At 45.8% G+C, this 12673-nt stretch overlaps 1 protein-coding gene and 1 long non-coding RNA gene across 5 annotated transcripts in view; one reads left to right on the top strand and one right to left on the bottom strand.

Moving 5' to 3' along the window:
* Positions 1-6841, bottom strand: part of larp1 (La ribonucleoprotein 1, translational regulator) — a 39492-nt gene extending 32651 nt beyond the window's left edge. For 2 of the 4 annotated variants that reach the window (XM_081615417.1, XM_081615419.1), the window contains exon 1: positions 6143-6841. In XM_081615417.1, coding sequence (XP_081471543.1) covers positions 6143-6512 — 370 coding nt within the window. In that variant the 5' untranslated portion in view covers positions 6513-6841. The remainder of the gene's footprint in view (positions 1-6142) is intronic. The other 2 variants (XM_081615416.1, XM_081615418.1) reach the window with 1 other exon arrangement.
* Positions 6842-6843: 2 nt separating this feature from the next.
* LOC145554817 (uncharacterized) lies at positions 6844-10304 on the top strand. Its single transcript, XR_014090826.1, has 2 exons — positions 6844-6953; positions 7851-10304. It is a non-coding gene; the product is annotated as an uncharacterized LOC145554817 (long non-coding RNA).
* Positions 10305-12673: the final 2369 nt, after the last annotated feature.

The following is a 12673-nucleotide window of genomic DNA, read 5'->3' as shown; positions in this document are numbered from 1 at the left end:
GAAACCGTCAACCCCCTGGAAACCGTCAACCCCCTGGAAACCGTCCACCCCCCTGGAAACCGTCAACCCCCTGAAAACCGTCCACCCCCCTGGAAACCGTCAACCCCACGGAAACCGTCAACCCCCTGGAAACCGTCAACCCCCCATGGAAACCGTCAACCCCCCGGAAACCGTCAACCCCAAGGAAACCGTCAACCCCCTGGAAACCGTCAACCCCCCATGGAAACCGTCAACCCCCCATGGAAACCGTCAACCCCACGGAAACCGTCAACCCCCTGGAAACCGTCAACCCCCCATGGAAACCGTCAATCCCCTGAAAACCGTCCACCCCCCTGGAAACCGTCACCCCCACGGAAACCGTCAACCCCCCATGGAAACCGTCACCCCCACGGAAACCGTCAACCCCCCATGGAAACCGTCCACCCCCTGATAACGTCAACCCCACGAAAACGTCAACCCCACGAAAACGTCAACCCCACGAAAACGTCAACCCCACGGAAACGTCAACCCCACGGAAACCGTCCACCCCCTGGAAACCGTCAACCCCCTGGAAACCGTCAACCTCACGGAAACCGTCCACCCCCTGAAAACGTCAACCCCACGGAAACCGTCAACCCCCTGGAAACCGTCAACCCCCTGGAAACCGTCAACCCCCCATGGAAACCGTCAACCCCACGGAAACCGTCAACCCCACGGAAACCGTCAACCCCCTGGAAACCGTCAACCCCCCATGGAAACCGTCAATCCCCTGAAAACCGTCCACCCCCCTGGAAACCGTCAACCCCACGGAAACCGTCAACCCCCCATGGAAACCGTCACCCCCACGGAAACCGTCAACCCCCCATGGAAACCGTCACCCCCACGGAAACCGTCACCCCCACGGAAACCGTCAACCCCCCATGGAAACCGTCAACCCCCTGAAAACCGTCCACCCCCTGATAACGTCCACCCCCTGATAACCGTCAACCCCCCCTGAAACCGTCAACCCCACGAAAACGTCAACCCCACGAAAACGTCAACCCCACGAAAACGTCAACCCCACGGAAACCGTCCACCCCCTGGAAACCGTCAACCCCCTGGAAACCGTCAACCCCCTGGAAACCGTCAACCTCACGGAAACCGTCCACCCCCTGAAAACGTCAACCCCACGGAAACCGTCAACCCCCTGGAAACCGTCAACCCCCTGGAAACCGTCAACCCCCTGGAAACCGTCAACCCCCTGGAAACCGTCAAACCCCCATGGAAACCGTCAAACCCCCATGGAAACCGTCAAACCCCCATGGAAACCGTCAAACCCCCATGGAAACCGTCAAACCCCCATGGAAACCGTCAAACCCCCATGGAAACCGTCAAACCCCCATGGAAACCGTCAAACCCCCATGGAAACCGTCAAACCCCCATGGAAATCGTCACCCCCACGGAAACCGTCACCCCCACGGAAACCGTCAACCCCCCATGGAAACCGTCAACCCCCCATGGAAACCGTCAACACCCCATGGAAACCGTCAACCCACCATGGAAACCGTCAACCCCCTGAAAACCGTCCACCCCCTGGAAACCGTCCACCACCTGATAACGTCCACCCCCTGATAACGTCAACCCCCCCTGAAAACGTCAACCCCCCCTGAAAATGTCAACCTCACGGAAACCGTCCACCCCCTGGAAACCGTCAACCCCCCTGGAAACCGTCACCCCCTGGAAACCGTCAACCCCCTGGAAACCGTCCACCCCACGGAAACCGTCCACCCCACGGAAACCGTCCACCCCCTGGAAACCGTCCACCCCCTGGAAACCGTCCACCCCACGGAAACCGTCCACCCTTTTCAGTCGTTGTCAGCGAACTCTGAAGCGATGGATGTAAAATAAGCAAAGCATCAATCGATAAATTAAAATTAGCTAAATATTTTCCATTTAGACAATCACTAACCAGTTTCTTCCTTCTAATATTGCTAAAAACACTTTTGACACAAAGTTCCAGCTTGTTCGTCTGCACTTTATTTATTTTACAAAAATCCCAACTGGTACTTCAGTTTTCATTAAAATATTTAAAATGCAACTTTGGTTAAAAAAAACTTCATAATGTTCTTTTGCTTATTTATTGTAGATATTTCAAATGTCTTCCAGTCCCAGTGTGGGGCGGAAACGATTAATCGTGTTTAATCACTTAGCCATTTAGGCTAACCGTTAACTGAGGTACTTGGACACAGAAGGCCTTTTTATTTTAGTGCTCAGTAGATCGTGTTCTTATTGTTTTAATGTTGCTGATGCATGTAATGAAACAAGCCAAAGAGATTTTATTGTATAAAAAACAATAAAAAATACTGGATCAAGAAACATTATTTAAAGCTGTACAAAAACATTTAGATTGTACATTTAAGGTGAAAACACCTTTGTCTGTAAATGCCTTTTATTTTAGTGGCATAATTCAGATTTGCTAACGGAAAGCTATTGTATTGTATTGTAGGGAATAAAATTTGTATTTTCTTGATTAAAACATTCATTATTTATTTGCATTGTTTTATGTATTTCTAATACTGTACAAAAATTACTAAGTTGTTAAAAATCTGCCATTTTTTAACCAATTACCGTATTTTCCGGACTATAAGGGGCCTAAAAGCCTTAAATGTTCTCAAACATCAGCAGTGCGTCTTATAACCCGGTGCTCCTGATGTGTGGACTGAAATCCAACATCTGTCCCCGACAGAGACGTAACGTGTACAGCAGGACGTAACGTGTTCAGCAGTTCGCTGGCAGCGATGAACCGATCAGAGGATTGTTGTCCGAGTTCTGCAGCCTCGGTAAAAACCAGACAGGTTTTTCCATCATCACCGTCTCTCTTCATCTGAGACTCCATGCCGCTGATCTCACTGCTGCTGTGGGAAAGGAAGTGAAGCAAACTAATGTTTGCCGTCATTCCGGGAGGATTAACAAAAAACTCCAACCGCTGGACATCGGTGTAAACAGACGCTGCGAGGGAGCGATGGACGACAGACTGAACACACGTTTACTGAGACGGGGCGGCGGCGCCGGGCGAGTTACGCCGCCAGGTGTGGATGGACTGGATGCCTGGGCTGATGGATCTGCCTCACTGTTAGCAGAGCTTCGCTGAAGCCGCATCGTAGCTGAACCTGGAAACGACTCCGACAACGATGAGGGGGAACCGGGCATGTCTGAGGTTCAGTTCAGACACAGAGGAGGAAGATTTTAGGAAGAAGAATAAAAATAACGTGAGTGTTTTGTTACATAGTCGGATAAAGTTCAACTGAACTTACTGCTTTGTTTCTGTTCCCTTTGTTTTGTTGACCGTATGTTTTAGCCTGCGTCTTATAATCCAGTGCGCCTTACGTACGAGTTAAATACAGAAATGGACGCCATAATTGAGAGTGCGCCTTATAATCCAGTGTCTCTTATAGTCCAGAAAATACGGTAATTAATCGTCAGAATAGTCAATATCCAGTTTTAAATATGTACTTGCATTAGTATGCCATTATTATTATTGTTTTAGTTGACCAGGGTGTCAAAGTGACAGTGTTATAACTTATCAATAATTTTCATCCAGTAATATTTGCGAGTGACAGACCTGATCATGATTCCACCGCCGCTCCGTCACAGACACCAACAAATTATTCCACATCAGTCTGAGGCGGAAAAGTTTCACTCACTTTAACATTTATTCTGGGATTTTTCTGTCACACTTCAATATTCGAGATGAAGTTGATTTTAAAATCAAAGAAAACTTGAATAAATCTAAAAAAGTCATTTAAATGAAGATTGAACTCATAAAAGCAGAAAAAAGCTCTCCAAACCAAGCTGGATATTTATTCTACATGAAAGTTTGAGGGCCAACACCAGCGTGGATTATAAAATAAAACAAAAAGGCCAATCTCACGTTTGACAATAAAAACCCATTTTGATGACTCAACACTTCAGGGTCTGATTAGAAGCTGAGCGTCCAAAACAAATGCAGCCGTTTGTAATTAAAACCAAACACGGTGGTGGAGCGACTGACTGCTAAGAGCCAGTCCACCGGAACCACCTCTGAACAGCTCAAAAAGAAAACTCATAATAAATGGATGAAGGTTTTGGAGCAGCCAAAGTTCAGACCTTAATCCAACTGAGATGTTTCAGCAGGACATTTTACAGGCAGGTTTTAAATAAAAAACTCTCAATATGGCTGGATTAAAACAATTTAGAACAGGAAAGTGAGCCTTAATTTCTCATCACTAATACATGATGGTGTTTGTTGCCCGCACAGGTGAAACAAGGGGGCAATTACTCGTCTCTTATTCCATAAGACCCATTTGGTTTGGATAGTTCCTTCTCCATTATAAACATTAATGCTCATCTGAAACTGCTCTTTAAATTCACTGATTAAATGTAGCTTGATCCAAAACATTACACCAAAATCTGCAGGAGTGCAGACGCTTCAACCACATGGCAACTCTGGGTCACATTTTAAAATACAGCAATATTATTAATTTCCATCCCATCTCCATGATCTTTCATTGTTGTAATGTGGCTGTAAATATGGCTGTTCAAACCAATGCTAATGTTCCACTAGCTAGCAAATAAAACAACTTGGAATGTAAAATAATAAGATATTTAATTAAAATACTGCAATTTGAATATTTTGTATTAAAAACTAAAGGACTTTTAAAACGTTGAGACACAGATTGGACTCCTATCACCTGTTAGAACCTGCAGTGATGATTAGCTTCAGAGCTACATGCTAACAGCAGCTAGCCAGGGCGAACAGCCATGCGGAAGCTTTCCTGGCTCTGACAGCAAACACAGTACAAGACAACCGGACCCCTGGTGGCCAGTGACCCGGGCCTGGACACCCTGGACGCCCGGAGCTGATATTTATCCGCTAAAATACCGCAGACAGGCTGCTAACCTAGCCAGCTAGCCTGCTAGCCGCCATGCTTTTTCTCTCGGGGAACACGTGGAGAGAACACGTGACGTCTCATAACAAACCTGCGCTTTTTTAGCGATTTAAAGCTCTTGCTTTCATGGTGGCCAATGTTTCTCGATGGAGAACCCGAAAGGACGTGAGCAGGAACCACGGCAGAGCCGGGCTAATGGGGCGGGCTCGGCAGGCTGACTAGGCCCCAAGGGGAGTGTGTGCTATTGTTAGCCCCGGCTAAGCTGCTACAGCCAGCCACAGCCCGGCTTTTATTCCGCCGTACTGATGCAGAGACGGGCATAACGCTCGGCGTGGCTGGCCGACCCAAAACACAAACATGAAAACAAAAACAGAGACTGCTTTAAATGTTTGGCAAGTCCACAGAATGCGTCTGATCAGACTGCAAAACATGGTGTGAAAGAAAGTTTGCAGCCTGACTGCAGTGGTGACACTGCAAAAAGAGAAACGGCTAAAAATACATATGTTTTTATAGTTATGGATCAAAGTGAAGCCAGTTTTTCTAACGACACAAGACAAAAAGACAGTTTTAGAGCCAAACCACTAAATTGTAGGTCTGAGATGTGATTAAGAGCGTAAATCACGCAGAACCATCTGTTTACATGAGCATGAACGGATCGAGCATTTTAAGTGTTTTAAAGGGTGGGTCCACTGGGGCACCGGCACCCACGATGCCTAATAATAGCCTGCAGCACACGGAGGGGCTGGGTCCAAATACAACCAGCCTGACGGTCCCGGTTGTCCCCGGTGGTTTTAGAAATGCTAAGGCAGCCGCAGCAGAGCGGTGCCGGGCGGGTACTGGAGCACTGACAGGCCGGTACTGGAGCGGTGACAGGCCGGTACTGGAGCTGCCGGTGCCGGAGCACTGACAGGCCGGTGCCGGAGCACTGACAGGCCGGTAACGGAGCGGTGACAGGCCGGTAACGGAGCTGCCGGTGCCGGAGCACTGACAGGCCGGTGCCGGAGCGGTACCAGCCCGGTGCCGGAGCACTGACAGGCCGGTACCGGAGCACTGACAGGCCGGTAACGGAGCGGTGCCAGCCCGGTGCCGGAGCACTGACAGGCCGGTACCGGAGCACTGACAGGCCGGTGCCGGAGCGGTACCAGCCCGGTGCCGGAGCACTGACAGGCCGGTAACGGAGCGGTGCCAGCCCGGTGCCGGAGCACTGACAGGCCGGTACCGGAGCACTGACAGGCCGGTGCTGGAGCGGTACCTACCTGCGTGTGGCTGTCCGTTCACGCTGACCACGGTCACCGCGTTCATTTTCCGGGTCCACGGGTTCACCTTGGGCGGGGGAGCGTCCGTAAACTCCTTCCTGCCTTTAACCCCTTCCTCTCCCGGCTTGTCCTCGCTGTCACAGCCGTCCTCCTGGAACTCCGCCGCCCGTGTGGAGGTCTGCTCCTCGCCGCCGGTGGTCCCTCCCATCTCGGCGCTGCTGTCGGCGGCACCTCGCTGCCGCTTGGCCCGCTGCTGCTCCTCTTCCTCCTCCTCTCCCACCTCTACCGGCTCGCCGCGGATCACTTTCCCGTGCTCCTCCGCCTTGGCGAGCGGGTTGCCGGGTAGGAGGGCCTCCACCTGAGTGGCCATTTCCCCTCCGCCGTCTTTCTTTGCCCCCTTCTCAGGATTTAACGGCCCCTTCCTTCTCCCCCCACCCCTCTCTCTCTCTCTCTCTCTCTCTCTCTCTCTCTCTCTCTCTCTCTCTCCCTCGCTAGTCCGAATCCGCCTTCAATTTCGGGGAAGTGTGAAGTTGCTCCGCGGGGTCTGCCGCTGCTCTGTCGCTCCGAGAGCCAAGGCGCTTCGGCCCGGGATGCGGAGCGGTCAACACCGGGGAAAAACACGGGGGAAACCGTGAAGAAACGCGCCCGACGGCCTCTCAGGATTACAACCTTATCAGCTCCACTAGCAGCAATATGGATGATCCCCACCACGCGACAGACGGGTGCGCGCACGTACGGTGTAGATGAGGAGGAGTAGCCACGTAAACGTCGGGAGCGCGTTCCAGGGTTCAGGTCGGGATGGTGCATTCAGGTGATGTCGGAAACTAAACACATTTCCACCACTGCGATGAAATAAAAAGTTTCGTCGTATAAGAGAAAATAAAACGATAAAGTCATAAAATTACGATAATAAATTCATAATATTGTTAGAATAAAGTCGAAATAATATGATAATAAAGTCGTAATATTAAACCTTTATTCTCAAAATATTATGATTTTAATATGAGGTTAAAGACCGTAGTATTTTGAGAATAAGGTGAAAATATAACATAATTAAAGTCATAATATTTTGCCTTTATTTCTGTAATATTATGACTTTATTCTTGTAATTTTACAATTGCAAGAATAAATTACATTTCATTGTGTGGCCCTAATTTCTCTGTCATATATGAATTAAAAAGAACACATTCATTTGTTGGGGTCTTATGGTCCTTGAGGGATATTTTTAATTTATGCCTTTGTAGATAATACTAAAAATACATGAAAAGATGCAAATAAATAATTAAATTCCTATAAAAATTTTATTGTCTAAAATGCAAAACTACAGCATTAATAAATCTGAACTGGGTGAAGCTAATGCCACTTGAGGAGTTTTGGCTAAAACATATTTAAAGACAAATGTGTTGTTATCTTAAATGCAAAATGGATATATATTTTGTACAGTTTTGGCTTAATAACTGCTCTGAAAATGTTTTTTCAGTAAATAACCTGAACGTCTCAGATCTTGGAGAAATTTAGATTAGATGGATCAGTTTCACCACGACTGTGTCCATTTGTGCCTGCAAAAACAATTAACACATATTATAAAACTTATATTATGTGTTATAACATTCACCAGCAAAGTTTACACAGGTGGTAAAGACTATTATTTATATGTAATTCTTTCACTAGTAAGATACATCCCAAATCTTCCATTTTTGTTTTGAAGGTTTCCTAAAGACACGATGTGAGGAAGAAGAGGGAGAATCTATAAAGAGACGGATTCACTGATGAATCTCACATCGGAGTTTAGACTCAATCTCAGCTGCTGAATCTCTGAAGATAGAACTCATCGGCTGGAAAACATAGATATTTATATATATGTATGTATATACAACATGTATCCAATATATATTATTCAGTATTAATCATTATTTGTTTGTATAGTTATATAAATATGTATTCATATTCCTAAATAATGTATTAAATGATGAACGGCTGTGTGCTTTGTAATCTGCTCATCATTCATCAATATCAGAATATTCCATTCCTATTCTATTGTTATAGCCACTAAGCATATTTAAATATGCTGAACTATGTATTAAAAACATACTAAATAATACAATTGTTTATAAATGTAGCTTTGATAGATGATTGAATATGGTTTCCAGTAACAAAACAGCTGTTATGATTGATTCAATGCGCTGATACGTCATTGTGCTGCTAAACACATAACGCTGAGTGGAGTGGTGGACCTCTCCAAGATGGCCGCCCTAAATCTCGTCAGCGACAATAGGCGAGAGCGGCCATGAGGCGTCTATCCTTATATTATGTCTATGGGTAGAACGGTTTCACATTCTGGTTTTGAAATGTTCTGATGACCGTGAACGCACCGTAGATCCTTGTGTGACGTAGGCCTCAGCCAGTTGAACCGTCAGTTCATGAACATGTGGTCAGAAAACGCTTTTTCCCGCAGCATCATGTATGTCAGTTAGCAGTTAGCTTCCGTGTCTTAGTGCTGCTGTCTCTTTAAATATCAGGTGGGGAAACAAAAATGACCCCCTTCCTAAAACTCCACGAGTCCATACATAAGTTGCACGTGCCTCGTCACGCGTGGAGCCCCAACTTGCAGAGAGCTTCCTGTGTGTGAGGTTTCGTGTTAAAGCAGCTGGTATGTTTTCAGAGTTTAGAGATCATCCCGTCTGTCTGGAAAGACCAAAGTTAAAGTCAATTATTTATGTTTACTCTGAATTAAAAGCCAAACGGTGACGTCAGCATCTCCACCAGGAACTAAAACTTTAAGGCCGCCTGGCTGCTTGGAAACAAAATTGCATGATGATTCAATACTTTTGCTCAATGCTGGGATTATCAAATTAAACCTGGTGAAGACCCAGTCGTTACATTTGGACCGCAGGTTGGCTCAGCTCTTGCAAAACACGGCGGCCATGTTTGCACAAGCAGCAAATCTGCTTCTCCTGATCCAATGTGGCGACTTTAAGAGCTGCACTGTAAAAACACAAAATCCTACCATGTAGGGTTTTTTATCTGAAAATATCTCAGAGCATCTGAATTAAATAGCTTTCAGCAAAATATACGAGCTTATTTTAAGTCAATGATTTATTAATGTTTGTTTAAAAAGCAGATTATTTTACTTACATGGACACATCTGCCAGTGAAGCAGGATTTCTAATATCAAGGACTTGTTGACCTAAAGCTGAAAAGCGACTATTTGTGTTTTATTTGAGACGTTTAGAGAATAAATACCTGGCCAGACTTTGTGTTTTTCTGAGCCGTCAGTTCTGTTGGATGTTTAGCAAGTTTACCAGAAGAGTCATCTTCACGCATTATGTATTTAAAACAAACATGTTTCTGCATATTTCAGAGGAATCTGCTGCCACCAGGTGAGAAACTGAACCTTTCGTTACGTTAAGCCAGCGTGAGTTTCTAAGATTAGAGTCATTGTTACGTCTTTTACACCAAGAATCATCATAATAATAATAATAATAATAATAATAAATACAGTTTTCCACCCTCAGCTGCATTAACTCAGTTTTCTAAAAGTCTCATATTATTATTTGACTCAATGTTCTTTACAACATTGTTCTTTTTAAACTATTATTTTCACAACTGCTGCACTTTATTCTCAAATTGTTTTCTATATTCCGATGTCTGTTTTTTATTTCTGTCTCCTTTTCCTGCCCAGGTCACTCACTCTACCCAGGGCCGGATTTACAAGGATGTGGGCCCTGGGCTGGGGACAGTTTGGTGCCCTGTCCACATCTCTGTCCATATTTCACCTGTTCACAGGGGAACAGGTGAAATATATTTTTGTATTATTATTTTCCACAATTAATCAACTTAAGTTTGACAAACTTCATTCAGACCAATGAATTTTTTAAAGTTTTAGTTTTATTGTTTTTCAGCATAATGGGGATAAATAATTTGTCCTTGGAACTGATTTTTGCTTTTTGAAATATGTTTTACTTGCTTTAGTTGACTTGTTATCACATATAACAGAAAGTTGAGTGGAAGGAAAAAGTGTATTACAGACTCACCTATGATTGTGTATGTCATAACATAGCTCATAGCATTAGATAGCACAACATAGCATAACTTAGCATAGCATAACATGATGTAGCAGAGCATCATACAGCACAAATAACATTAAAGGTTTATAAAAATATTTGTATCCATTTTTTTAGATAATTTTCTTGAGAAGCTGAATTTAGTTTGCCATCAGCTGTTAGATGAGATCATCTAAGGTGATCTCATCTCATTCAGAAGTAAAATTTAACGTCTGAATGAATCTGAAGCCTAATTTCATTTTCTGACATGCACTGTAAAGTTGATCTGTTGATCTGCAAAATTCACATTTTGAAGGTTTTTGTTCTTCCATTTGGGTCTCAGCTGCTTTTAAAAACACACCAGCGACCTGTGCTGAGCCCGGCCCGTTACCTAGCAACCAAAGAAAAGCTCCAACACCTTCAGCTGCTGGAAAAGACTGGAGTATCCAGAAACCACTTGCTGCATTCTGATTGGTTGTGCAGGAGGCTCCGCTAATGCTTTTCAATCATGTACAGTTGTATAGTTGTGCGTCTGTTTGCAGCCATTTTCATTTTCCAGCAGAAGCTTGACTGAAATCTCATTATCTAAGAATAATTCAGTGTAAAAATGTGATGAGCAGGTTTTGTTTAGACCGCAGGCGGTTAAAAGAAGCATAACGGGTCACCTTTAAAGAGCTGCGAGGAGCTTGTGAAGAAACATTCCCATCTACAGGAACGCTCCGGTGGATCACAGAAGAAACTGCAGAGAAATCATTTCAGCAACAAACCTGAGAAAAAGGTGAGAAAGTTTGTGAGACTTCAACAGTTGGAGGACGACGATCCGGCAGGCGAACGGGGCGAAGCGGACAAGACGGGACCGGCTGCCGAGCTCCGACCTCTGAGCTCCGACCGCCGAGCTCCAACCGCCGGCCGCCGAGCTCCGGCTGCTGTTGCTCTCCTGATCACGGGGCGCTGCAGCTACAGAAACACTCTGGATCCTCTGCTGGGCTTCATCTGCAGACAAACACGGTTTGGGTTTCCATAGAGAGCCAAGATGGACCAACATTAAATCACTAAGCGACGAAAAGTTCTGCTTTTCTAAATTAACTGGAGCATTTAAGTATATTTATTTTTTACTGCAACATTAATAGATTTCTGCTTTTATTTTAATTATGTCAGTTTTGGTCTTCCATAGAAACGATCAGAAAGAAAATACAAAAGAATTTTGACAAGATTTGGATCATTCTGACACTTTGGATTTACAGAAAGTTAAGTTGAAACATTATGACAGAATATTAATATGGTTTTATTAATATAGTATATAAATTAATACATCGACACATTTTTATCCATCCATCTTCTAACACCTGGACCCTCAGTGGGTCAGGAGGAGCTGCTGCCTCTCCAGCTGACGTTCTGGGCGAGAGGCGGGGTCACCTGGACGGATCACCTGGACGGGTCACCTGGACGGGTCACCAGTCTGTCGCAGGGCAACACAGAGACACACACACACTCACACCTAGGGAGAATTTAGACAGACCAGTTAACCTGACATGTTTCTGGACTGTGGGAGGAAACCAGAGTACCTGGAGAAAACCCACCATGCACAGGGAGAACATGGAGACTCCATGCAGAAAGACTGGGAATCAAACCCAGAACCTTCTTGCTGCAAGGCAACAGCTCTACCCACTGCACCACTGTGCGACACATTTTTATACAGACTTTATTTATATGATTTTAATATAATATTGAAACTATATTCTCAAAATACTGCGACTTTCTCCTCATGTTATTTCAACTTTATTAGTTTTATTTTCTTAGCAAAGTTCCGTCATAAACGTTTCATCTCTTCCTGCATGAGAACATCCTCATAATGTTCAGTGTGATCAGCCGCTGATCCACCTGGACGACTCGGCTGCAGCAGAACCGGGTCGCTTTCCAGGTCAGCGCAGGATTTCTTTTTCTATAGAGCCGAAACACAATCAGTTCACCAGCACAGCAAAACCTGAGCTGACCTCGGGTCAGAACCAGCCGGGTCAGAACCAGCCGGGTCAGAACCAGCCAGACCAGAACCAGCCAGACCAGAACCAGCCAGGTCAGAACCAGCCAGACCAGAACCAGCCAGGTCAGAACCAGCCAGGTCAGAACCAGCCAGGTCAGAACCAGCCAGGTCAGAACCAGCCAGGTCAGAACCAGCCAGGTCAGAACCAGCCGGGTCAGAACCACCAGAACCAGCCAGGTCAGAACCAGCCAGACCAGAACCAGCCAGGCCAGAACCAGCCAGGTCAGAACCACCAGAACCAGCCAGGTCAGAACCAGCCAGATCAGAACCAGCCAGGTCAGAACCAGCCAGGCCAGAACCAGCCAGGTCAGAACCACCAGAACCAGCCAGGTCAGAACCAGCAGAACCAGCCGGGTCAGAACCAGCCAGGTCAGAACCAGCCAGTCCAGAACCAGCCAGACCAGAACCAGCTGGGTCAGAACCAGCAGAACCAGTCAGACCAGAACG

This window comes from Poecilia reticulata, chromosome 14, assembly GCF_904066995.2.
Source record: "Poecilia reticulata chromosome 14, P_reticulata-male-v2, whole genome shotgun sequence".
In the NCBI taxonomy this organism is placed as follows: Eukaryota; Metazoa; Chordata; class Actinopteri; order Cyprinodontiformes; family Poeciliidae; genus Poecilia; species Poecilia reticulata.
The sequence above is the reverse complement of the archived record's forward strand: the minus strand, read 5'-3'. Positions and strand labels throughout refer to the sequence as shown.